This window comes from Rhinolophus hipposideros (genome assembly GCF_964194185.1).
Source record: "Rhinolophus hipposideros genome assembly, chromosome: 5".
NCBI classification, from domain to species: domain Eukaryota; kingdom Metazoa; phylum Chordata; class Mammalia; order Chiroptera; family Rhinolophidae; genus Rhinolophus; species Rhinolophus hipposideros.
Window position 1 is genome coordinate 51,919,859 of NC_138051.1, and position 25,817 is coordinate 51,945,675.

The following is a 25,817-nucleotide window of genomic DNA, read 5'->3' on the forward strand; positions in this document are numbered from 1 at the left end:
ATTAAGATCATCAGAGCGCTCTTTGTTTCTTCTTTCTGAAGAGACAGCTCAACAACTGTACAAGCTATCTCAGCCAATAGGTATGGTAAATGTATTACCCACAACAGTTTCTAACCTGTTAACCAGAACTCCTGCAGGGGGATAATAATGAATTCACCTTTTTTTACCCATCTCACATCAAGTAGTCCTCAGGCAATGGGGCACGTGGCTGTTTAAGAGGGCTTAACCGTGTTTGAGGAGGTGGAGATCTCATGCTGCTCTTGGCTTCGCTAACCGTCACTGCCCTTTCTACCAGAGGCCGTCAGGAGAGCAGATCCCTTGGCGCCCCCCCCCTCCCCGCCAGCGCTGTGCCAGCACTTACCAGAGTTTCCTGAAATTCCCGTCTGTCGTCGATGTCATCTACCTTGTAGGACCCAGATAGGCAAAGGTAGTAATAATAGTCCATGCTGGTGATGCCAAGGCTGTGCTTTTGCTCTGCAGAGGCACCCTCGATGAGCTGCAACAAAAGAAAGCAGGGTGTGTGTGTGTGTGTGTGTGTGTGTGTGTGTGTGTGTGTGTGTGTGTGTGATGTGGCCCTCAAAGTACCCAAAGCCACCTCATGGTGCCTTCTGCCACCATCCCTGAGCCCAGGCAATGGGACTTCCTATCCCTGCTTTCTAAAATGATTGGTGGTCATCGGTGATCCTCATCTCCAAAGTATGAAGGGGCTTCAGAATTTCTGCTCTACTTGTAGTAGCCCCAAGTCATCTCTGCAAATTCTGGTACTTAACTCCGATCAGACCTTGTAAGAGCTGAGCAGTTTCCCTTGTCCAGTAAAGGAAACTGAAGAGCTTCAGTGGTGAGATCCCTCAGGAGAGTGGAAAGCAAGCAGATTGTAATCACTTCATTCCTGCTGGACTTGCTTATGGCTTTTTGAAGTGCAGCTGCCCACCCCCCGCACCCCCCTCCCCCAGCTTCTCACTGCAGGGTGCATACGAAAACCGCCTCAGGTCCCACACTCTGGCATTCTGAAACCTCCTAATCAACTGACTGTCTCTGGCTTTTTGTTCCATCTCTGATATTTGCCTTAGGTCTGAGCAAGACCATCTTAAAGGGCTCCCATCACTGGTGTGCTGGAAATGCTTAACAATCAACTCTTGGGGGAGGGATGGATTTGTAGCATTTGCTGGTTTTCACGTTGTAAATACTCCTACCTGTAAATACTCCGACTATCAAGAAAATGTCACTGAAAGAAGAGGTGGGAAGAGATGCACACAGCCCACGCAAGCCAGCTCCTGGCTCCAACCCAATGGGATTTAGGAAAATAGAGAGAGCTCCCATCCACAGTTCTCCATTGTGGTCAAGTTCCTCATGTCATCTCAGCTCCACATCCCCCAAATGGGGAACCTCATCTCCATTACTGAGAAGTTCTAGGTCATCCCATGACATCAGGTTCCCTTAGTTTTCCTCATAGACTCTTCAAAATTTTTTTGTATCACCCTCTTCCTGTTTTCTTCCTTCTGTTTTTCTTTTTTTTTTTTTTTTTTGCTTTGTTTTGGTCTGAGAAAGAACTTCCCTCACCTCTTTCTCAATCTTCTCTCCATGCACACTGTGTAGCCCCACACACTTGCATCTTCAACCCCCACCCCTTCTCTAACTCTCTTCTATCTATAAACACGTGCTCTTTGCCTTCTTTAGAAGCTTTTCCTTGACTCAGTGAACTTCTTTAAACTGTAGAATCTACTTCCTCATCACGACTTAACCACCTGCACGCTGGCTTCTCCTCCCCTCACCATTCTGATGAAATGACTCTCATGGCTACTTTCAGGGGCTAATCTAACAGCCCTTTCTTGGTATTCAGACTCCTGCCCCGTCCCTTGCCCCCAAGAGCTCTGAGCATGGATCTTGCAGCTCCTCCCCCTGAGCTTCCCCTGGCTTTGGTGACACTGCAGGATCCTGGCTTTCCTTCCCTGAGTAAGTCCCAGGTTCCTCAGTGCCTCCCCAAGCAGCAGACAGTCCCCAGGTCCCCAGTCCTGTATAGATATGATTTTTCTCTCCATGCTCACTCCCATAGGAGTCTTATCTATTTCACATCTTCAACTGTTACTTTTATGTCTGAATCTTTAAGTCCATCTTCTCCTAAATTCATCACTCTGCAGCCCCTAGTCTGCTGATCTCCAACCTGTGAGCAGAGGGCTTCTGGAAATGGGGGTGATGGGGCTGGCATTTATTGAAAGGGGTCCTGGAAACAATTATGAGCTTCTCTCTAGTGCTTAGTAAATAATATGCTATGTGTGTGATACACAAAAATTATTTTTCAATCATCTATACATGTTGTTTTGATTAATACAATTAAAAGCATAACTGAATTCACAAAAGCTTTGGGTCATTTATGTATTCTTTCAACCAACAGATACCACCATCTAAGATACCTATGGAATTGAAAAGATTGAATGGGAGCTACCAACACAGTTTAACTCCCTTCTAATCCAGTGATCTTCAAAGTATAACAAAACAAAAATAACACAAAAAATAGTCACAGGCCTTTCTTCAAAGAAAATCTAATGTGGATCCCTGTTAGTATATGAAACACTAATACATAAACTCATACATAAATAGTTTATGGTATCATATTTTTAAAATACTTAAAAACATTTTTAAATATAGTTGACTCGGGTGATTACTGAAGCCTGGAACACAATTTAAAAGCATCCTGTACCCTGTTCTAGCCCCACACTTTCCATGGCCTCTGAGCGTCTAAGTCAAAACTTTTTGACCTGGCATTCAAGATCCATAGGCTATTTTAAGTCTTTCGTCCTACAGTTCACCTTTTGGAGACTTCTGCCATTGCAAACTGGCTGAGGTTTTATTTAACTTTTGGAAATGTTTGTCTTCTCACCCCAACTAGACTTTATTCTCCTTTGCAGTTAGGGGCATTCTCACAATTCCTTTGCCCAGACTAACACATATTACAGTAATAAACACTCCTTGGCTTGTCAGACTAGATTGTCTAAATCTGAGGGCTGAGAGAAAAATAAATAAATAAACAACCAAACAAACGTGGAGAAGGAATATGGAAGTAGTAAAGAAAAAATATAAAGAAAAACCTGGTAAAATATATGAAAACTTCGCTCTCCAGGGTTCCTCATCACCACCCTAGATTTTTCCAGAAGGAAGTTGGAGATCTTTCCACCATCTGGTTCCCCACCTGGACTGAACTGGATTTCAAAGTATTTTCCCTGCAAGAAAGTTAGGGATTTCCTTCAATGGTTAGTGAACAAAAACATGATGTTCCAAACAGGCTTTCGATACAGTATATAATTCAAGGAAATTCATTAATAATAGACATGTTCTGAATTATTCCCTGTTCTGGTCTAGACTTCCCCACTTTTTCCTATCAGACAATAACCTGTGTTTTTGTCCAGTCACACAGTTTTGTATTGAGAGAGAAAATCTATCATTGTAGCCCAACTAAATAAGGACATGTTACAGTCCTTGCCCATTTCCACCCAGTAGGTGCTTGTGGGCTAAGCCAGAAGCTGTAAAGAATGAGACAGAAAATCATATGGTCCCTTTTATCTAACGAGACTGAACTCTATCATCCTCTTTCAGAGGAAGCGAATTTTCCCTCTGGAAGATTTATTTTATCAGCTTTGAGCAAAAGCAATCCGTTTTACCTCTGGAGCATCTAAAATTGTTATAAACATAAAAAACCCCACTTGATTATAAATAAAGTTTGTCCCAGCTAGTTGTGGATGTGGAGATTTTTGTTACTGCTGTTGTTAATAGTTCCTTTTAAATTACTGCTAATAGGGAATGAGGGCGAATAAAACATTGGAATTTAGCTGGAAAAGGTGCCCAGATTAAGTAAATGATATATATTTTTTCTCTCATTAGACTCTAGCTTCTCTCCAGTCCTCAGAAAGGTCCCGAGGGGTAAATGTAAAATGAAGGAAAAGATGAGAATGGGGGCGTTAGGGAGTGGTGTAGCCTCAGATCCAACTGGAGAGCACGCTCAGCCTAACTGCATTCACATGGGGTACTGTAAAAGTGTGGATGCTGATGAATTCCACCATCCATCTCAGGGCTGAATCCTGCCAGGCCACAAGTCTGTGACTAGAAGCATAAACTCATTAAGGACGAGAAAAGCACACTGTGTGTTTTCCCTGTTGCCTACAGCACCCAGAACTTGGCGTGTTCCTGTGAAGTTACTTGCCGATTTCCGGTATCAAAAAGGCTGCAAAAGAAGGCCACCCTCTAATGGCCTAATTGTCTTCATCTGATGACTCCTCCCCAACCGTCCCCAAAATAAACCCCCAAACAAGCACTCAGAAGCACCAGTCCTAGAGAAGGACCACAAACCCCGGTTATCCTGAATTACAGTGGTTCCTGAGAAAAGCTTGCTGAGCAAGAGACTGTGCGCTTCCTATTGTGGAATCATTCAGTGTTCATCCATGTACCCACCCCTCACCATTCCCCATCAAGTGGTGGGGGGGGCGGTGGGAATGAAACCAAACAGAACATCATATTCAGGTTGGGCAGATGCTGTAAATGGCAAACTCTCAAGTCCTTCTAGAAGTGGTTCAAAACCTTGGCCACCTATTAGAAAGACGTGAGGAGCCTTTAAGAAAGGCCAATGTCCAGTACTACCCCAAACAAGTAAATCAGTCTCTGGGGACTCCCAGACCTGAGCAGTTTTAAAAATCCTGTGTGATTTTCATATGCGGCCAAGGTTGAGAACCACTGCTCTGATGTAACCAAAGTGCTTATACACCATTCAAAGTTGTTATATAAAAGTTAAAACTTCTAATGAGAGGTCAAAAAATGTAGTTTTGTCATACATCGGCCTGGGGAGAAGAGAAACTTGTTTAAACAGAGGATGTTGTATTTTCAAAATTAAAAGGTAAGAAACTTCGACTCTTGGTAATGTTTAATTCTTAAGCTAGGTTCTAAGTACAATGGTGTTCACTGTACAATTTTTAGTGCTTGAAATACTTTATAATACAGTTCTTAAAACTTGAAAAGATTTATAAGTGGAAACATGAATTTTTATTGTTCATATTATATGTCCGTTTTTCAAAGTAAAATTACCCATAATCCCATCCTGATATCATTTCCATCTCCTACTAATCACTAAAATGATATAGTCAAACTCTGATTTATAGCTACCTTAATTATGTTTTATATAATGTGCCTTTAAAAATAAAAATGAGACCATATTGCAAATATTGTTTTGTAACCTGTTTTTTTTTTTTAATTCAACAATATATTATGAATATGTTTTTAAATAACTCATCATTAGCTCAGATATTATACCCTAAAAATCATGTTGGGTCAAAGAAATGAGCATTTTAAATTTTGATAAAGATGGCTAAATTGCTCTCCAGAGGAAATGTGTCTGTATTCAAACAATAGTGTCTTTTCTCTGGTATTATCAATCTCCTTAATGTTCTCCCACCTGAGAGATAGAAAATGATATATGGTTTTAATTTACATTTCTCTCCTTATTATTGAGAACATCTTTTGATGCCCATCAGACATTACTCTGTGTGTGTGAATTACTGCTCCATACTCTTTCCCATCTTTCCCGAGGGGCTGTAGGACATTTTCTAATCAGAAAAATAATTGCTGGGTATTTTTGTTCTGTTTTGCAAGGAGGATGTATCCTCCTTGTCCAAGAATAATTTATATTGGAAAAATGCAGAGAAACAATTGATTTAATTATTTTCTGCTCTTTAAGGAAGGCAAAAGAGAGGGGATGAGTAGCAATAGAGTTACATTTGGTCAAGTGCATTTTTACAAGGCAGATTGAGATCGACAACTAGGGGAAAAAAGGTCAAAGGGAAAATCATTCACATCTTCTTTCCTATTTCATTACTTAGGAACTTATTCAAGATAACACACCTCTGGCATTGAGCAGGGAAATAGGAGATATCAACGAAAGAGTAGTTTGAATAATATTGAACAGCAAGGAAAGTGAGGGCAATTCTAACAGATATAGCTCACCAGGGAACTTAATTACTGCATGAGAACTTAGTAAGAATTCTCTTGGAAATAGAAGCTATCTTCCAAAATAGAAGGGTGAAAAAAAAAATTGTTTTTCTCCAAAATCCCCACTTATTTATTTTAAAATGGTCCAGAATCAGCCTCACAGATGGCTCCTTGAATTCTTTACCGCCAGACATAATCTATAAGATAAGATGCAAAATCTACATAAATCAAAGCTACTGGGCAAATATTCATTTCTTTGTAAATGTGGAATTTGTCAAGGGGAATATATTCATTTTCATCTTTGCCAGCCTTCTAATTCTCAGGAGACACGCAGACAGAAAAATGTTTTCATAGGAATTCATGATAATACATTCGACTAACCTTAGGTAAACGGGCCAATTAGGAGGCAATCTGTCAGGTTAAGTCCAATCCCTTTTGGGTGTCATCGTGTTACATGAATATACATAAAACAAATGCACTAAGCTATGCAGGGTGGGGGAGGCAGTGGGCTCACTCAGCTGACAAAGAGGAGAAAGGCTCTCTCCAAGGAGCCAGATGAAAGTGTCTGCTCCTTTCAGTGTCCACAGACCCAGCTCTGTGAAGCAAAAGCAAAGCAGAAGGCCTGCGATTTAGTCTACTCATGTCCATGTCTGGGAAAGAAGGACTTTTCTCCAGGGCACCAAGCAAACGCCTCTAGCACCAAAGCTGACATTTTTATCCATTTTTATTTTCCTTAGTAAGGCAACTCAAGATGAGAACTGTTTTCAAAAATTATCTGCTTTATATTCTAGGGCTCAAAAATAACTTAGTCAAAGGGCAAATGGAAGCCTAAATGCACACCGCTAGAGAACACAAAGAAAAGATCGAAAAGGCAGCCTCCTGATAATATGTGCAAATCTCCCATTTCCTTGGGGATACCAGACTTAAACCAGGAATATCAACAGCATCAATCAGGTGACATTTTCTGAAAGAGGAGAGACTTACAAATCGGCTGGAGTTGTTGTTACGGACAGTCTTGGCGTTCCCAAAGGCCTCCAGCAGTGGGTTGGACTGCAGGATAATGTCCTTGACATGCTGTCACAGCAAAGAGACCAGAGGTTAGGAAGGTGCAAATGCCTACCACAGCGGGGAAAGCCAACCTTTCCCTAAGGATCCAGGTTCTGGATGCGGGGAGGTGAAAGGTGTCAAATCTATGTCCCTGGAATTTCTGGAAGATTCTGGGAATTCTGGAAGATTCTTTCCTCTCTACAGGTCTTAACCTGTTTGTGTATTCATGTCTTCCAAGTCCCTTGACTTAATACAGGATTCCCTAGAGCCAGGGTGCCACCAATAACCGTCTACCACCCAGACTGGGTTTCCATACTGGATGCTGCAGCTTTAGACTGCACTCCCTGGTGTGTCAGGAATGCCCGCAGGAAGGAAAGTGAAATTCCATTGGCCAGCAACATGTCGTTAGCAATGGCACCAGAGAAAATTCTGGGTGCTCCTCCTATGGGGTTAGTTTCAAAGCTTAGAAACATTACTTCCAAGCTGCTCACTCTCCTTTAAAAACCCATGGATTTATATAAACTTTGCTTTTCTTTGTAAAATTAATTTTAACTTTGTGGGTCTTTTCCAATCTTTTATATCTGTTGTTTGCTGATCAGAGGTGCCTATACATTGATCAACATTCAGCTTCTCGTAGGGATATAACACAAGAAAGGCTCTTCCTTGTCTCTTGCATTCTTTAATTATTGACTTGTTAACTGAGAATCTTTCTGCTTGTATCTATCTATCCATCCATCCACTAACGACGCCCAACAGAATTTTGTGGTAAGCACACTGGAGAAAAGAGAAAGAACAAAATTAAGGTAAAGGAACAGCACACCCATAAAACAGCATTCTGGATTCCTGTCTCCCTGTCAATCTCTAGGGATGGGTGTGATTACATGAATGAAAAAAAAACACAAGTGGAATGCACCATATCAGTGTAGGTCTTAAGCTGCACTCACTGTTCAGTATGGAAGCCATGAGCCACATGTGGCTTTGAGTTGCAACATGGCTAGTCCCAAATGAGATGTGCGGGAAGGGCAGAATACACACTGGATTTCAAAGATTTAGTACCAAAAAGAATGTAAACTATCTCATTAATTTTTTGTGTTTATTATATACTGAAATGATAGTTTTGGATATGCTGGGTTTAATAAAATGTATTTTTAAAATTAAATTTCATAGGCTTCTTTTTACTTTTTGTAAAATGTGGCTACTCAAAAAATTTTTTTTTGTTTTAAATCTTGCCTTACATTTTGGCACAATCTTATTTTTTTTTTTTTTTTTTTTAAGGAGGGTGCAGGTCACAGTGGCCCATGCGGAGATCGAACCGGCAACCTTGGTGTTAATAGCACCATGCTGTAAACAACTGAGCTAACTGGCCACCCCTCGAAAATTTTAAATTCCACATGTGACATGCAATATCTTTCTACTGGACGGTGGTGCTCTAGACCTTCCTTTCGGTCAGCACATACTATCATGTACAGTACATAATAAACAGTTAAGTTCCTGGTTTATGTAGAGTGTACTGTTTCTACTTACAAAAACAAAAATGTTTGTTGCAAAGTATGCTGTGTTACATCAGCGGCAGCCTCATACTGCGTCTCGATTGCATCATTTTCTCTTGTGCTTGATTTAATCTCGTGTTGTTTTGTACAATAACATGCTGCACAGGCGTGTAGCGTAGGCGCAAGAAGCCTAACGATGCATTCCTCAGAATGTACGACTGTAAAGTCAGATGAAACTTGTCTATCCCATTGTTCATACTGTCCTTTTGAATGTACTGCTTCTCTGCCTATGTTGTATTCCCTTCCTTATCTTTCATCTCTCCTGTGTCCTCATGCTCTGGGTCTTACCCCTTTCCTCATGTTTAGTCCATACCTTTCTTTTTCCTTTCCCTCTTTTCTCTCTCACTCTCTCTCCATTTAAAAATTTTTGTAAATTTCTTGAATTGGAAATTTATTTACATAATTTAAAACAGAGGTTCGAACGGGTATATGGGGAGAGTATGCCCTTCCTGCACGCTCCCCAATTTATTCCCTGAAGAAATATTTACTAGTTGCTTATATATCCTTCTAGAGATATGTTATACATACCCAAAAAAGATCGATATATGTTCTCTTTTATCCCCTCTTTTATCCCAAAATGGCAGCACATTATACAAAATGTTCTGAACCTTGCTTTTTGCAATTCATGATATATCTTGGAGATCATTCCCTATCAGTACATGAAGCTTCATTTTTTTTATAGCTGATATTCAATTGTATTATGAACCATAAATTATTTCACCAGTCCTAGACTGATGAACATTTATTTCCAGTCTTTTACATTTCCAAAAAATGCCACAACAAATAACTTTATACAAGTATCATTTTGTACATCTAAAGGATACATTCTCTTAAGGAGAACTGACAAGTCAGAAGGTACATGCATGTAGATTTGACAGATTTTGCTGAAATCCTTCCAGAAAAGTATACTAGTTCATGCTCCTACCAGGAATGTCTGAGAAGGATTATGTCCCTATTTCTTTTTTGTTTTACCTACAGAATGTTTAAAATACTATAAAATTTTTGCCATTCCAACAGTTAAGAAATAGATTTTTGGTATAGTTTTAATTTGCACTTCTCTTATTATCATGAGGGTGAGCAAATTCTCATGTTTTATGAGTCATTTACATTTCCTTTTCTATAAGTTATCTTTTATGCTCTTTGTGTTTATTTTCCTTTTGGATTTTTGATCTTTTCATTGATTTGTAGGAGCTCATTCTATATTAGGCATCTCCATCTCATAAAATGCTATTTCTTTGAGATATCAAGTTTCTTGGTTATAAAACCAACCAGTATCTTTTCTGTAGAAGAAAAATTATTTTTCAAACAGCAAATAGATCCTCTAATATTTCATATAAAACAGGGTCTCAAAATGGGCCACGTCACAAACTCACCTGGACTTTGGGGCCTCCACCAGACACTCTGGAGACGTAACTCATGATATACTTGGCAGCCACTGTCTTTCCAGCACCACTTTCACCACTGAGGAAAGAAAGACAAAAATACCCACCCATATTAAGTAGCTTACAACTAGCTCCCTCCCCTCTGAAAAACAACAACAACAATAACCCCAAAACAAAAAAGAAAACAGGCAGAAAGGAATTCAGTAAAAAATGCACAACACTGGTTGAGAAAGGCAAATCATGGCAGGATCAGCTCACCTCCATGACTCATCTGAATAATATTAACATGGTGTGTGGACCAGAGTCTGGAAAATCATCATCACGTACAGCACAGGAATTGAGCATTCTAAATGCCCGATAAGGGGACATACTGAGGAACATTAGGGAATATCAGAAGGATGGAGTATTGTGCAGAAATTACAACTGACATGAAGACTGTAAACACAGAAAAAAAAGCATATGAAGTAATGTGAAGTAAAAGAAATCCATTTCAAATTATATGTAAAACATAGTTACAAAAATGTAAAGAAAAAGTAGTACATAAGGAAAGAAGACTAGAACTAACACAAAATATTGGCAGATGTTTTGCTAAAGGAAAAGAGACCATGGAAGACTTCTTTCAGTTCATTGTTTACCAAATATTTAGCAACACATACATTACTTCTGTAATTAAAAAAAAGCAAAGTAGACACTCTCAGGTTTCAACCCACGTGTCTGAACAAATGCAAGCAACTTTAAAATTAAAGTTCTAAAATTAAATGATGAGGCAATATTAATCATATCCTGAATAACAAAGACTACCTTCCGCTTGGTGGCCTTACTGCATGGGGAAACCCTTTTGTTAAAATATAATCTGCTCTTCAAAATACTTACACTTCCTTCAAAATCCCCTTGAATTGATGATGACCTCAATTCAAAACACTCAATTCAAAATATGCTTACGTCAGTCAGATTTCTCATCTCTCTATCGGTAGCCTTTGTGTTACCATTATAGAATTAAAGAAATCCATTGCATATAAAATAATGGTGGCATTCAGTTTGAAAAATTCAGACAGTATTTTTGTTTGCAATTGGTGATCAATAATTTTAGGGTACAGAGCAATTGTTGTTCTCTGAGCACCCAACCTAATGAATTATTATCAATTGCTTAGTTACTTAAGACAAGAAGAAACATTTGCTTAGGGTACAACCTAACCAGATGACCTCCTAAGGAAACTGAAATATATTTTGGAACAATTTAATATTTCAAAAGAAAACAAATACAAGATTAAAGTAGCCATCATAGCAAAACATAGCAGAACTTTGTTCAATTTCTTTGAACTAATACATGTTTAATTAGAGATTATAGGGAAGAAAGAGGAAACCATACTCATTGAGGACTTCAAAGGTTTGAATCCATCTATGCAACTCATTTATCATATTAATACTCAGTTCCTGGCTTCTGGGTCACATGAATAGAGAAACCAAACTGAAATTTCATAAGAAAGATACGGTGGCAAGCAGAAAGCCAGCAAGTCTGGAACACACCATTTACAAAGAATATGCTAACTCACAGGCACAAACAGATCTAGTAAATATTTCAGCTCCATGAGGAAATTATCTGTTTAAATGGTCCATACAATCAGAGGATTTATGTGCTAGATCCAGGGTCAAAAAATGCACTCTTGCTCATATGAAGCACAGATTTTGTCAACAACGAAACTCCATTTTTCAATTTTGTAACTAACGTGAACATTCAACAATATTGGAAAGTCCAAGAGTACTATGGTACCACCACCATGTACGATAACACAGACAATTAAAATAATTTGAAAACTATGTGGAAACATAAAGACAATGAAACTAAAGTGGCAACATAAGCTGAAGACAATATATCTATAACATAATTACAACTATGTAAAAATAATGTATGGACAAGAATGGAAATGGAACAAGGGAAAAAATATTTCTGACTTGTTGGGGGGTGCTGATATTTGGGTGACTCTTGTTTCTTTTGATGTGATTTCTCTTAATGCTTCCATTTTGAAACTGGCAATTACCCATATATTTCAGATTTTTAAAAAAAGCATTTCTAGAAAAAGTGGTATCACACATTACAATGATAATCCACAAAGATCAATTTCTTTAGATTATTCAACTTCATATATGACGATGAGTTTCATCTTAGAATTCCTTTCAGCAAATGTGTGTGTGTTCATGTATGTGTGTGTGCAAGTGAAAGAGAGAAGGAAAAAAATAACAAATTCTATTAAAATCATGAAATAAAAGTATAGTGATTCCCCCACTCTGTCTTTGGCGAATGGTATGATCAGACATGAAATATTTTGTCTCTTTTGTTGGAAGCAAAAGAAAAAGGTAATAAAGGGAAGTAACTCATTTCATATATTAAAATAAAAACACCAGGTCCAATAATATGACATCCATATTCTTAGTAATTGTGATATTTTTCAGAAGATTTAAAATAATTAGTTCTGACTGAACATTGATCGGAATTTTCATTTCTTGGTTTCAATTTACAGACACTTAAAAAGAAGTTTTATTGATCAGAGGCCGGTAATTTGCCCAGAGTATGGTACAATAATGGAATGTTAGGCAACATTACTTGAAGCTTACAGTATATACAAACAAAATTATACCAGCCCTTTAGGGATGGGAAAATATTGTTTCTTACCCTGGACTAAAAACCCAAGGTATCACACAAATCATATATATCATATATATCAGAGAAGTTCGAGCAATTTGCTTGTCTTATGATTACAGTCAGCCTTTTTAAATTTAATTGCCTTCACTTGACTTCTAAAGTGAACCAAAAAAAATAATACTCTAGAAGTATATGTGCCTTAACCCCCATTAGTCCCGAAATCCAGCAGCCTATAAGAAATTCTCAAAGTACTTTAAAAATGCCCATGTTTAGGCCTCTCTTCTGACCTGCTGAATCCCAGTCTCTAACGACAAGGCCTAGAAATAAGAATTTTTAACAAAACTCCTATGATCTTACATAGCTGACTGGCAACCAGCCAAGCAAATTTAAAATAAAGTCAAGACAGGAAATATAAATTCAAATAGGAAACAATGTAATGTTTTTGTGTGTGCTAGATATAGAAATGGAAAAATGTAGAAATACTACAATTTCAAAGAAATGGCATGAATATTCGGGGGAAGCTAATTAATATACAAGGGTGTATTAATAATTGAATTAAAGGACTGTGTGGGGACAGAGCCAGGGGTGCAGTTTCCAGGCTCTCGGCCTCACATAGAAAAGTGCTGGCTCAGGTAGTAAATGGCCATCAACTGTGAATGGCTGGCCACCAGCTGTGGCTAGTTGGCCGTCAGCTGTAACCAGTGAGCCATTGGGCACTAATATAACTGCCGTGGCTACGCTGGCAATAAATGGGGGCTAGCAAGAAGATGGTGGCTGAGCTAGCAAGCGGAGCAGTGAGGGTTGCGGACAGTGTGGCTCCTGCTTCCTGTGTCTCCAAACCATTCGCCAGCGAGAGTATAGTGGTATGGCTCCCCTATCTATGGCTCCGTGGGTGTTCCTTTTTGGCCTCACCATGTCCTGCGTTCTTATGTGGGGAGCGGGAGCAAAGACCCCGCAGGCCGCCCCGCACGACAGACTGTGATTGTTTTTCTTCCTCTAAAGGTTATTTCTCCCTTAATTATCAATGGTGTGTTCAATTCACTTCAACTTATTCTGGCAAATGTAAAAATATTTCAGTTATATTTTTTCAGAGATATTCCATAGACTAAGTAGAGTCAACCATATCTACTGTTGGAAAATTCATCAGTCTATTCCCAAATCCCCCTTCCTAGTCTCAAAGTATGTCTACGGGTCTTACCACAGTAGCTGTGTTCCGTTATAACTGATCAAGTTAATGTAACTGAAATGTTTTTCCAACTGTATATGTTTGCATGTTAGAAGGAAAAAAATTTAAAACAAAATTTGTATGTGCATTTGTTTACCCAACATGTATCACCTAAGCCACTCCCTGTGCCTTAGGTTGGAGGCTGAAATGACATGTGTCCCCTGCCCTGGAGGAACTCACTGCCTCCTGGGAAAGAAGAGTGCACAAACGCTATAATAATGCCGTGGAAATGCGGATACCATTGTAGCAACTCCTGGGTGTGGGCATCTATCCTTGATTGGAGTGTGTGCTAGGAGAGGATTCCTAAAGGAAGTCACACTAATTAAGTCAAGTCATACCAGTTAAGTCTCAATGAGACAGGTAAAGTTAGCCAGGCAGGGGAGTGGAGGGAGGGAAGGCGGGAGAGAGAGAGAGAGAGAGACAGAGAGAGAGACAGAGAGAGAGAGAGAGAGAGAGAGAGAGAGAGAGAGAGAGACAGACAGACAGACAGACAGCACATTAGAGGGTGACATTCCTGCCCAGAATGAATGACCCAAGTCTGGTCACGAGGAGCCATCAGACAGACCCAGGGTACAGAATTTAATGCCTGAACCCCTAAATCTGCAAAGAGCAGAAAACACTGCACAAGTCTGAGGAACTCTTCCAAAATGAAGGCATCTGAAGAAACATGATTACTAACAAATATTCCTGGATAGGATCCTGGAGTAAAAAGGAAAGACATTTAGAAGAGAACTGGCAAAATGGAAAAGGGGTCTGCGGGTGGGGTGGAAGTGCTGTCCCAACACTGATGTCCTGATTCGGAGTATTGTAACTGGTTATACAGGACAGAGTCTTGTATTTAGGAACCACACGCTGGAAGATTTAGGGGTGATAAGTTACCATGTCTGGAGCTTGCCCTTAAAAGGTTCAGAAAAAGACTAATATCATTGATAATATCAATTGTGTGTGTGCATTTTTTTTCCTTTTAAGTTGTCTTGATCAGAGGCTGATAGAAATGATAGCTGTCAGTTTAAAATGTATCTGAAGTACAGGAAAAGGTTCAGGATGAAGATAAAGTGGTGTGAGTGACCAGCTTGTAAAGGAGAGCTGAAATGGTGTGAGTGAGTGAGATTACCAAGGAAAAGTGTGATCGAGCACAGGCTCCACTGGGACCTTGGGGACTGTGGTGGCCACTGTTCGTTCCCACTCAAGCACTATTCCCCATCGTCTCTTTCCTGATAATATCCTGATTTGGTTCTCGCACCTGTCCTGGCACACAAGGCATATGGGATGCTGGCCCCCCCCTCAGCACAGACCATCTGCATCGGATCCTCCCAGCAATGTCTAGAGTCCATATTAATAAAGTTGCCCAATTAGACTGAAGGGAAGGACAAATGGGAGAGGTTTCTTTCTCCTCTAGGAAGGGAGTAAGGGAGAACACTACTTTCTGATTGCCACTGGTTTTCACCTGGAACTGCCAAGGGGAATCCATCTCAGCTGTGTAGGCCGTGAAGCAGAGACACGGAAAGGACCTGGGTCCTTGGTGGCGTCAGTGGACCACTGAACATAGGGACGGCATAACCTCTGCATGTTTTTCTAGGAGTGATAACAAGTTTCCTTAATTTCTAAGCCAGGTTGAATGAGATTTCAGTTGCTGGCAGCTCAAAGCATGTTAAATTAAATGGGGGACCATTGCCATTTCAGGAACATACTGAGGAAAAAGTTCCCCACCAAAACACGATGAAAAGGTTAGAGAGGCACAAGGAGAAGCAGGAGGATGGAGGGCAAGCCAAGGGTATTGGGGTCAACTGTGTCAACATACCAGGAGATTAACAAGACAGTGAAGTTCAGAAAATTCCCACTGCAAGCTATTTATTCTCCTAGACCCCACTTTTTTGATAGTGGGTCATATTAGGATTGAATTTGATTTGTATTTCAAAAGTTATAACACAAGGATAAAAAAATACAAGTCCAGCTTTAACAAAATAGTATTTTCTTCTTCTAGAGTTATAAAAGATGAACATGTCAGTGACTGGAAAATAGTCCAGAAGATGAGAAATAACATCAATTCCAAAGGAGACAGGTGGTTGACCACCACAGATTGGTGGTTGCCACAGATGAGGGGGTGGATGGTGGGTGGCGGTGGGTAAAAGAGGTCAAAAAGTACAAATTTCCAGTTACAAAATACATAAGTCATAGGGACGTAATATTTAGCTTGTGACTAGAGTTAATACTGCATTGCAGATTTGGAAGTTGCTAAGAGAACAGATCTTAAAAGTTGTCATCACAAGAAAACAAACTTTTTATAACTATGTATGGTGATGGATGTTAACTAGACTTATTGTGGAGATCATTTTGCAATATATACAAATATTGAATCATCTTATACACCTGAAACTAATATAATTTGTCAATTACACCTCAATAAAAAGAGAGGAGCAAACTAAAATATTCTGAGTGTAATAATTGTAGCATGTGTCCATTGAGTGTTTAACGCACGTCAGGGACTACTGTGAGGGCTTTACATACGAGGTCAGACAATTAAGGTCGCGAACTCATCCTAGAAAAAGTGCTACAGACCTCACTGCTGAGTATCACTACGGTCACCTTCCAAGTACTCCCCTTGGAAGTTACGCACTGATGCCAGCATCTAGTCCACCCTTCAAAACCATTTTGGAACTCTTTTTCTGGAATGGCCATCAGAGCTATTGTAGTATTACCCTTGACGTCCTGAATGTCTGAATGTCATCAAAATATCTTCCTTTCAATATTTCCTTTATCTTCAGGTAAAGAAAGAAGTCATTGGGGGCTAGATCAGGTGAGTAGGAAGGGTGTTCCAATGCAGTTATTTGTTTACTGGGTAAAAACTCCCTCACAGACAGTGACGTGTGAGCTGGTGCATTGTCGTGATGCAAGAGCCATGAATTGTTGGTGAAAAGTTGAGGTCGTCTAACTTTTTCACGCAGCCTTTTCAGCACTTACAAATAGTCAACCTGGTTATCTGTTCATCCAGTTGGTACAAATTCATAATAAATAATCCCTCTGATATCAAAAACGGCTAGCAACATCATTGTAACAAGTTCATGAACTTAATTGTCAGACCTCGTATATCAATCATTTTATATGAATAATAACCCTGTTAGGTAGGTACTATTCTTATCCCCATTCTTTGATGAGAAACGTAAGCAACTTGCTCAGTAACACATAGCTAGTGAGTGACATTGCTAGGAAAAGACTTGAGACGTTCTGACTCAGTAGCCTGAGCTATAGTGCTTCGGATGAGGGTATGTATTTAAAATCCGCATATGGGTTAGATATTCAATAAAAATCAACAATATTTCCCAAAGTAACTCCATGAATAGCACAGTTTGTAGTATAGTCAAACCTGTAAACCATTCCTGAATCTTTATTGATACACACACCCCTTTAAGTAACGCTTCTGCCAAAAACAGTTATTATCTCACACACAGTTGGAACTAACAAATAATAGCCTGCACCACTGTAATCACAAGATGTGACTGAGAATGAGAAACACATCAAAGAAGGTTCTGGACAGCTTTCTCCAAAGACTCAATTCACACACTCCCTTCCTGCAGCCCTCCTGGATTTGGGAAAATAGTAAGTGAAGCATCTCTGTTGCTTGAAGAGAAAGGGGTGATCTGTCAAGACCTTGGAATGACACTGAAGAATAAATTCTCAAGGACATGCAATGGCTAAAAGTATAAAATCCAAAATCAAAGAGTCATGCCAAACTACTGAGTAAATGATAAAACCTCAGTCTTTAACATAATGAGGAAAGTGTGCAAACAACAAAGAGCGGTTAATTCTTCGCAATCAATTATTGTCAAGCAGATAAAATTTTCATCTATGCACTGCCAAGACAACAACCCCTTGGCAATGCTCATCCTGGCCCAGCCTAAGGAAATAGGAAGAACCCAACGTTTAGTCTGGAGGCCACGTCTGAGCCCTAGCTCCGCTACTTATTAACTCGGAAATTCCTTTTAATGTTACTAGCAGATAATTTATATCACTCCTCAACAATTTGCAAAAATTATGTTTTTTTCCTTATTCAGCTTTCCTTATATCCATTTAAGGTATTAATCCCCATTTTGCAGATGAAGTGACCAAGACTTCCAGAGGTCACACACTTCAGACAGAAGGGCATAGAATCTACCCCGTGACTCAACCCCAGGGATCTTTCCACTGCACAATATGACTGTGTTTAGTAACATATTATTAACCAGATAAACGGATACCTGCTGGCTCAAAGCAGCAGAGAAAAGTGGGAAGGATTTAATAGTGGAGCCAGGCAGCCCTAGCTTGGAGCATGGCTTTTCCATATTTCAAATGCGAGATGTTTACCATGTTTCATATCTCTCTAAGACTCAGCTTCATCTGTAAAAAGCAGGGAAGGAATACCTCATTTGCCAGGTTGTAAGTGATAGATAAATAAAAGATGCTGAAACACAAAGCAACTTTCCCCAAAAGGTTAACTATTATGATTATGGATAATATGTTAATTAGTTAATGAGTCAGCCCTCCTGAGTAACACTCTGACTGACGATAAAAGCATTTCAGCACACAGGCTAGAAGGTAAGATTCGCAGTGAGCTTGGGGGAAAGGGTAGATTTGAGCCCCTGATCTTTAAACCCACAGCCAGAGGGCCGTCCTCATGCAAACCCCAAAACTGACAGGGCCCCCAAAACCAGATCAGAGGACCAGGAAGCCTCAAAGGCCAATGCTGCTGGAATAAACAAGAAATTGGGTGGACCATCAGAAGCAGAAAAGCGTTCCAATACTACTAATAAACAGTTCCTGAAATACATCAAAGGCAGGAAGACAGCTTGAGAATCCATGAGACACTTGTTGGTATCTAGATAGAGATGAGACACAAGCCAAATTAGAGGTACTCTGATTTTTAAAATCTTTTAATTTTTAATCTTCACTACTGCAAATATTAGGGATTTCAAATCCAAAATGTCTTTTGAAGAAGATAAGTCAGAAATCTTAGATCCAATAGTCCCAACTATCTCCTTTTCCGCTACTAAAATTCTCATATTCCGTGAGTCACCGAATCCTTTCGATGTACTTTCAAAATCTCTCTCACGTCTTTTATTCTTTAAGAAATACTCGTTCAGCATGTATTCAGGATACAACCTACAAGACTTTGCAAACTAGTGTTGGGCACATTAAAGACAGAATGCCCTACTCTCCAGAAAAAAACTGGCCTCAGAATATTTCAAGCAAAAAAATTAGAAACTGCACGAAATGTGGTATTTTTATATTGACATGACATTTTTAAAACAGGCTAGGAGAGCAGGAGCTGATGCAGGCCAAAAGTGATAGGAATTCAATTTTTTTTTCTTGTTTTTATAGTTTCAGGTGTACAAAACAATGTATTAGTTAGACGTTTCACTCCTCACAAAGTGATAACCCCTCCCAATTTATTGCCCTTCTGACATTGTATACAGCTGTCATAATTCCATTGACTCTATTCCCTATGTGCTGTACTCCATATTCCGTGACTATACTTGATAGCAGCAATAAAACTGCCACATAAATGTTCTGCAAGGTCCTGGAAGTCTCCACAAAGATCGTTGGCAAGGGTTTCAGAAATGCCTCTGGCCACACTGCCATGATCTCATCTGGTGATACAGACATGGTACAGAATTCAAGGAAATCTTGCTGGTTCTGATTCCCCTTTACCACACCATGATTATTTTATTAAATAGATTTGCACAGATGTCTCTGATAGATCCAACGATATCAGATATGTAATTTTAAAATACAAATGCAAATTCTGGGTTTTGGACCACAGAAGATTAATGAGCTAAGCAGATATAGCCTGTTCATTTTCTGGCCTCACAGGTGTCTGCCTACCTGTGTCTTCAAGTTCTCATCATTGTCAATGATACTAAGGCGGCATAGCTGTTGCATTTCTCTGTTGGCACTGCCCAGAGTCCACATTCATTTCCTACTCCTTTATTCCTTCACAGGCTTATTGAATGTCACACATCAGTTTTCTCTTTGTCTTTCCAACTCAGAGCAGGCCTTCATCACTCACTGGACTTCTATATTCTCTCAAGATCCCATCTCTTTTCTACCAATAGACTTATCTTTGCGAACCAACCTTTTGTAGTATCACGTCCCTCTCAGAGACCTGAAAGACCTTACCAAGGCCTGCAGGAATACCTGCAGATCACCCAGGCTGCCATTCAAGGAGGTATCTGTCATCCAATCTATCTTATTTCCCCAAATCAACATATTGTGCACTGCTGCACAAATGCTATGTGGCTATAATACAGAAACAGATGTGGAAGACCCAATTCAGGCCTTCAAGTAATCGGCAAGGGCCATTTGTCAATGGAAATCTTCTTTAGTTACCACAATGATGTCCTCCTTATTTCCCCCATCACACAGCATGAGTTCCAGAAGCTATCAAGCCATTCATGCTTTTTTTTTCTTTTCTTTTCTTCTTTTTTTTTTTTTTAAACGTGTGTTTGTCCAGGACCCATCAGCTCCAAGTCAAGTAGTTGTTTCAACCTCGTTGTGGAGGGCGCAGCTCACAATGGCCCATGTGGGGATCGAACTGGCAACCCTGGTGTTAGGAGCACTGTGTTCTAACCAACTGAGCTAACAGGCCGACCCCATTCATGCTTGTTTCATTCCACACATCCTGTTGGGAAGACCCAAATCAAGTTCCAGCACCTCCATGACATCTTTGCTGACTGTTTCGGTCCAAACTAACTTCCCCTTTTTCTAAATGCAAATAGTACTTACAGCTTATTACAAGTATTTCAGCTTCAAAATTATCATTCAACATGTATTGTGTGTACTAGAGAAACTAAGATGCCTAACACCAGCTTTCAGTCATCAAAGACTAAGAAACTACTTAAAATGAGCACATGCAAATTAAAACTAATAATATTAAGCAGTTGATGAAAATGAGGCATATATTGGGGGCTACAGAAATTAGAGGATGGACAGAGATCACTGGGTTGAGGTAGATGAGAAAGCCTTGAGCGGGGGGATAACTCCAGACGGAGAGACCAATCTAGGCAGGAACTTGGAAACAGAAACGAACATGACGCGTTTGAGGATAAAGAGTAGAGCAATTTGGTTCGAGTAGCAGAAAATAAAGTTAGAGGTGTCCCAAGCAGGAAACTCTGGACTTTATTGGGCAATGGAGAGCCAATGAAATACTTCAGCAGAAGTGGGACCTACACAAATGACATAATAGTTAAGGAGCATTCATCTGACAACGGGGTTTGGAAGAGAAGGTTGGTGGAGGAATAAATTTTGGGATAACATGAAAAGAGCCATTAGGAACTTGTTAAATTTGAGATGCTAGCATATCACATAAGTGGGGTTATCACAGTGATCATTGGGGTTTAAGGCAAACTTTTCCTGTGATGGCCCAGATATGGGCTCTGTCACTATAGCTTAACTGTGCAACTGTAGCACAGAAGCAGCCAAGGATAATATGGAAACAAATCGGTGTAGCTTTGTTCCAATAAAACTTTACTGACCAAAACAGGCAGTAGGCCCTAATTTGTGAGCCCTCCTCCACTCCCCAGTTCGGGGAAGAGACCACGCTTGGAAATACAGGCTCTCTCAATCCTCATTATTGGAGTTCTAATGTCTTCACATAATAAGATAGTTTAATGCCCATTTGATAAAGAATGGTCTGAACTTTTAGTTGAGAACTCAAATAATTTAAATGTCTCCTCATAAATTTGTCAAAATAACATATCCATTTAAACTGTTGAGACAGCTTCTTAAACAGATATTAACCCTTTGTATCAAGAGATTTTCTAAATTCTAAAATAAACAAAATTAATATTTACTAAAAGCTTATATAAGGTTTATTGGAATTTTATTATTTCGTATCAGTCAACTTTACAATACACTGACACTTTATTCTTATGTGACAAATATGCATAATTTTATATACCATATGAAGATCTCTTTGATAAATGTACACATTTATAACTCCATGGCTTGCAAGGAATATACTGTGGGGTGAAAAGCAGGGATATCTGTAAACCTGCTGGCTTCTTCAGTTGATGAGGGCTTCAGTGACAATGCACCAAATGCCTGGATCAAAACATACTTCTTTCTCACATGTCAAGGGATAACAAGTCAAGCAAGATGAAGAAATGGCCCAGGTATGGCGCTCTAGTGTATAAATGCACCTTTACTTCTAGGTAAGAAATCAAGATGCATATATCAGTAAGGTTGTGTTCTTTCACTATGTCCATCTGCTTGTCAACTGTCTGTCCTTCAGCTGATGGCAAAGACAATCACCAGCCTCCTGGGTTGCAGAGAGCACATGGCCAACAACATATAAAGGATTAGGTTTAAGAAAGCAGCTGTATTTTGGGGGCTGACTTTACCATAGCAGCTTAAGTCCAAGATAACCAACCTCGCCAAATGTCCTGACCTTGTCTCATAGTATGTGACAGCTATTAACACCTCCATGGAGATGTGGGACATTTGAAACAGAGAGTCACTTACCAGTAGGGTATTGAGAACATGTATGAGGTTTGAAGCCAGACAGGACTAAGTTCAAATAGACGCTCTGCCATTTACTAGTTCGAAGCTCTTAGAATTCTCTTAAACCTAATTTTCTGGAAGAAACCTAGAGAAATAGAAATGCTGGCACCCAGGTGGTTGAGAGCATGAAAAGAGATGACCTAGCTATATGGAAAGCACTGAGGAGAGGGCAGGCATTTAGGAAGCATATCTTCCCTGGACTAGTTAATGGTGCTCAACACACCATTAAGGTGATTGGGATGTTAGGATTTCAGGAGGCTTCATCTAGTTCCCAACTAGAATAAAATGGGGAGCTTGAAAAAAGATATTCATGTGCTGGGCTCACCATAAATTAGTTGAAACAGAATCTCTAGATGTATCGCCCAGAGAGCTGCACAGCCACTGAGCTAATAAGACAATTTCAGAATTGGAAACATTTCTCCCTGGAAAGTTGATTAGGGAACACAAGGCATGGTGGATGAAATAAGCATCTATGGGTAGACACTCTCCCTGACCTGTCTGCCAGTGGACTGTTGGAGAAAATGGGGACAAATCTAAGGAAATCCTGTGTGTTGTTTCCTGACTAGAACTTAATCTAATGGATGGCTGGGATTGGCAGGAGAAAGTGTAGGTTAATAAAAATGAGTTGACCTACAGAGAGTCAGGACAGGAAAATAAATATCAGAAATGATGGGTTTCCCCCGAGTGAATAGACTGCGCTGAGGAATAGAGCAACATCCTGAGTTCACTGCCTCCAGATAGAGGTGGGGCCATGATCTGATGACCTTAGCTAATATATTATTCCTTTGTTCTGAGTTCAACCCTCTAATGGTAATCTGGCTCCCCTCGTGGGCTATGTTCCAGGGAAATAATCAGCTGTGCTGTCCATATGCAGAATTCTCCTTATAAACTCTTGAAGTGGGTTCTAATTCATACTCATTTGTGAATTTGATTGGCCAGAGTCAGTCTATGTGAAGCTGCTCAGTTCCAGCTATTTTGACCCAACAAGTCTGTAGACACGCAAAACTCAGGACCAAGGCTTTGGTGGAGGCCTGTGCTTGAGAAAGCAGCCCGTCTCCTTCTTTGATGTCTTTCTTTTTTAACTTCAGTGTGTTACACTGATTTCTCGTCCCGAAAACAGTCAGCTGCCAGTCCATCCTGTAGCATATCCACCTCTTTGAAAACCATGAGTAAGATCAGGAGTAAACTGATAATACTGCCTCTATGTGCTGTATTATCCCATCTAAAGAGTAATGCATTTCGTCACATAGACATGGTCACACCAGGGTAATTGGGAGGTGAAGGTCTAAAAAGAACACCAGAAAGGATAGGTCATCATTAATTTTTTGTTTATTTTCTAATTCAATGATACTAAAAATTCCTAGTCTTTCCAGTTACCGCAAAAGCCCCTTACTTAGCACAAGGAGCAGGCTTCTATTCCAGCCCCAGGATAATGAGTTTTGTTTGGTTTCTGTTCACAAATGATTGCAGGCAGGCAGCATTTGCTTCAGCCCCTCGCTGAACAAGCACCCAGGTCTCCCAGTGTCACTGGCTGCAAACTTGGTCCTCTCTACCCGCAACAGCATATCCCTGCCTTCCTTTTCTTCTGGCATCATTTGGAAGACAGAGCTCCAAAACCAGGAGAGACCTCAGAGGTCATCAGCTCCATCAGTTCACTCGCAAAGGGAGAAAGTGAGGCTCACACAAGTGTCGGGTTTGCTGCTCAGGATGATAGAGCTGCTAAGAGTGAACCATGGCATGCCAGAGGTGGCAAATCTCCCACCTTGGGCAATAAAGAATTATCATAAAGAGAGGCTGGGCTTTTGCCCTTGGCTACTGGAAGGTAATCTTTACAGCCTTGGAATGTCCTGCCTGATGGGAGTCTCTCTGTTTGCCTGGGGGCTTTGAGATAGTCTAACAATATTATTTATGATGGGGGCTTTACCAAGCACTGTAAAAGTCCTGTCTCTCCCCCACTCACCGGAGGAACTGGAGACTAAAGGTCAACCATGCAGGCAGTATGTGATTAAACCCAAATAAAAACTCTGGACACCAAAGGTTCGGGTGAACTTCCCTGGTTGGCGACACTACCGCCAGCTCACACACTGCAACCGGAAGGAGGTAACACCATTCATGACTTCATGAAGAGAGGACAACCAGAAGCTTCATATTTGGCCCCCTCCCAGGTATTGCCCTACATGTCTCTACTTTTTTCTGTTTCTGATTTGTATCTTTTTGCTATAATAAAGTTGTATTCATAAGTCCAGTGCTTTCATGATTCTGCAAGTCATTCTGGTAAATTACTGACCCTGAGGGCGTAGTGGGAACCTCTGAATTTGTAGCTAGCTGGTCAGCAGTGAGGGTACCTGGGCACCACCTCTGGTGTCTGCAGTGAGTGCAACCTTGGAGAAGACTGTGCCCCAAGTTAACTTGTGATGTTTGGCCTCACTCTGGGTAGTTAGCATCAGAAGTCAAAGCAGCTCCCTGTTCTACCATCTAAATTGAAGCACCCCAACTGAAATCCTTGGAGCAGGGTCTTCAGGTGGTTGCTACCTGAGCAGCTGGAAAAAAGGATCCTAGAAGTGGATCCATTTCCTGCTACAGTGCAGGTGTATCCTGCAGGGACAGACTGAGGGGGATGTGAGTGCGAGAGATATGGGTTGGGCAAGACTAGGGCAGCTTCCAAACTGTGAAGCTCATGCTTCCCTTCTTTCTTGCCTCACTGGAGACCCAGAAGGAAGGAGAAAAAGCAAGGGACTGAATTAGAAAACTCATCCTCTACTCTCTCATTTAATTCCAGTTAAGAAAACGACCCCACCCACCCACCCACTGGCCAGTGACCTCCACTTGGGGTCAAACAAAAGCATTTCCTGTTAAGCAACCCAAACTCATCATTGCCCAAGTATTCCTTCCAAAGGGTCTTAACCTGCATCTAATTAAGTATTTAGATCTAACTTCCAATTTACAGAAAATCCAGTCAATGGAATTAGTGTAGTGAGATCATGAGGAAGCAGTTAGACAAATCTGAATGGTATCTAACGGGAAATTGGGTTGTGCCTTCAACAAGTCAATGTGACGAAAAAAACAACATGGTGGTACTAAGGGAACTATGGTAGGCTAAAAAAAAAAAGACTCACATTCAAATGCAACCAGTGTTCCTTGATTTACATAAATCAGCAGGAAAGGACATGTTTGCAAAAATTAGAGAAATTTGAATGTAGATTGCTTATTAAATGATGTTAATTTTTTACTAATTATTTAGTTGTAATAATGGTCCTGGGGCTAAGGAATAAAATGCTTTTATTCTCCAGAGATGTGTATGGAGATATTTAGAGGTAAAATGTCATGAAGTCTATATTTACCTTGAAATACTTACCTTGAATTCTTTGTTTTATGCTTTTGACTTTGGATCCACGTAAATATTTTATACAATTATAAAATGAAATTAAATTTAAAAATGTTAAACCCCTAAAATCCAAAACGAAATA

The 25,817-nt window shown here is 40.0% G+C and overlaps 1 protein-coding gene across 2 annotated transcripts in view; it reads right to left on the reverse strand.

The window, feature by feature from the left end:
• Nucleotides 1-25,817, reverse strand: part of MYO1E (myosin IE) — a 171,143-nt gene that overhangs the window by 74,726 nt on the left and 70,600 nt on the right. For both annotated transcript variants that reach the window (XM_081047466.1, XM_081047467.1), the window contains 4 exons: nt 9,941-10,028; nt 6,955-7,044; nt 3,087-3,218; nt 362-496 (listed from right to left, as the gene is read on the reverse strand). In XM_081047466.1, the coding sequence (XP_080903592.1) occupies nt 362-496; nt 3,087-3,218; nt 6,955-7,044; nt 9,941-10,028 (445 nt within the window). The remainder of the gene's footprint in view (nt 1-361; nt 497-3,086; nt 3,219-6,954; nt 7,045-9,940; nt 10,029-25,817) is intronic.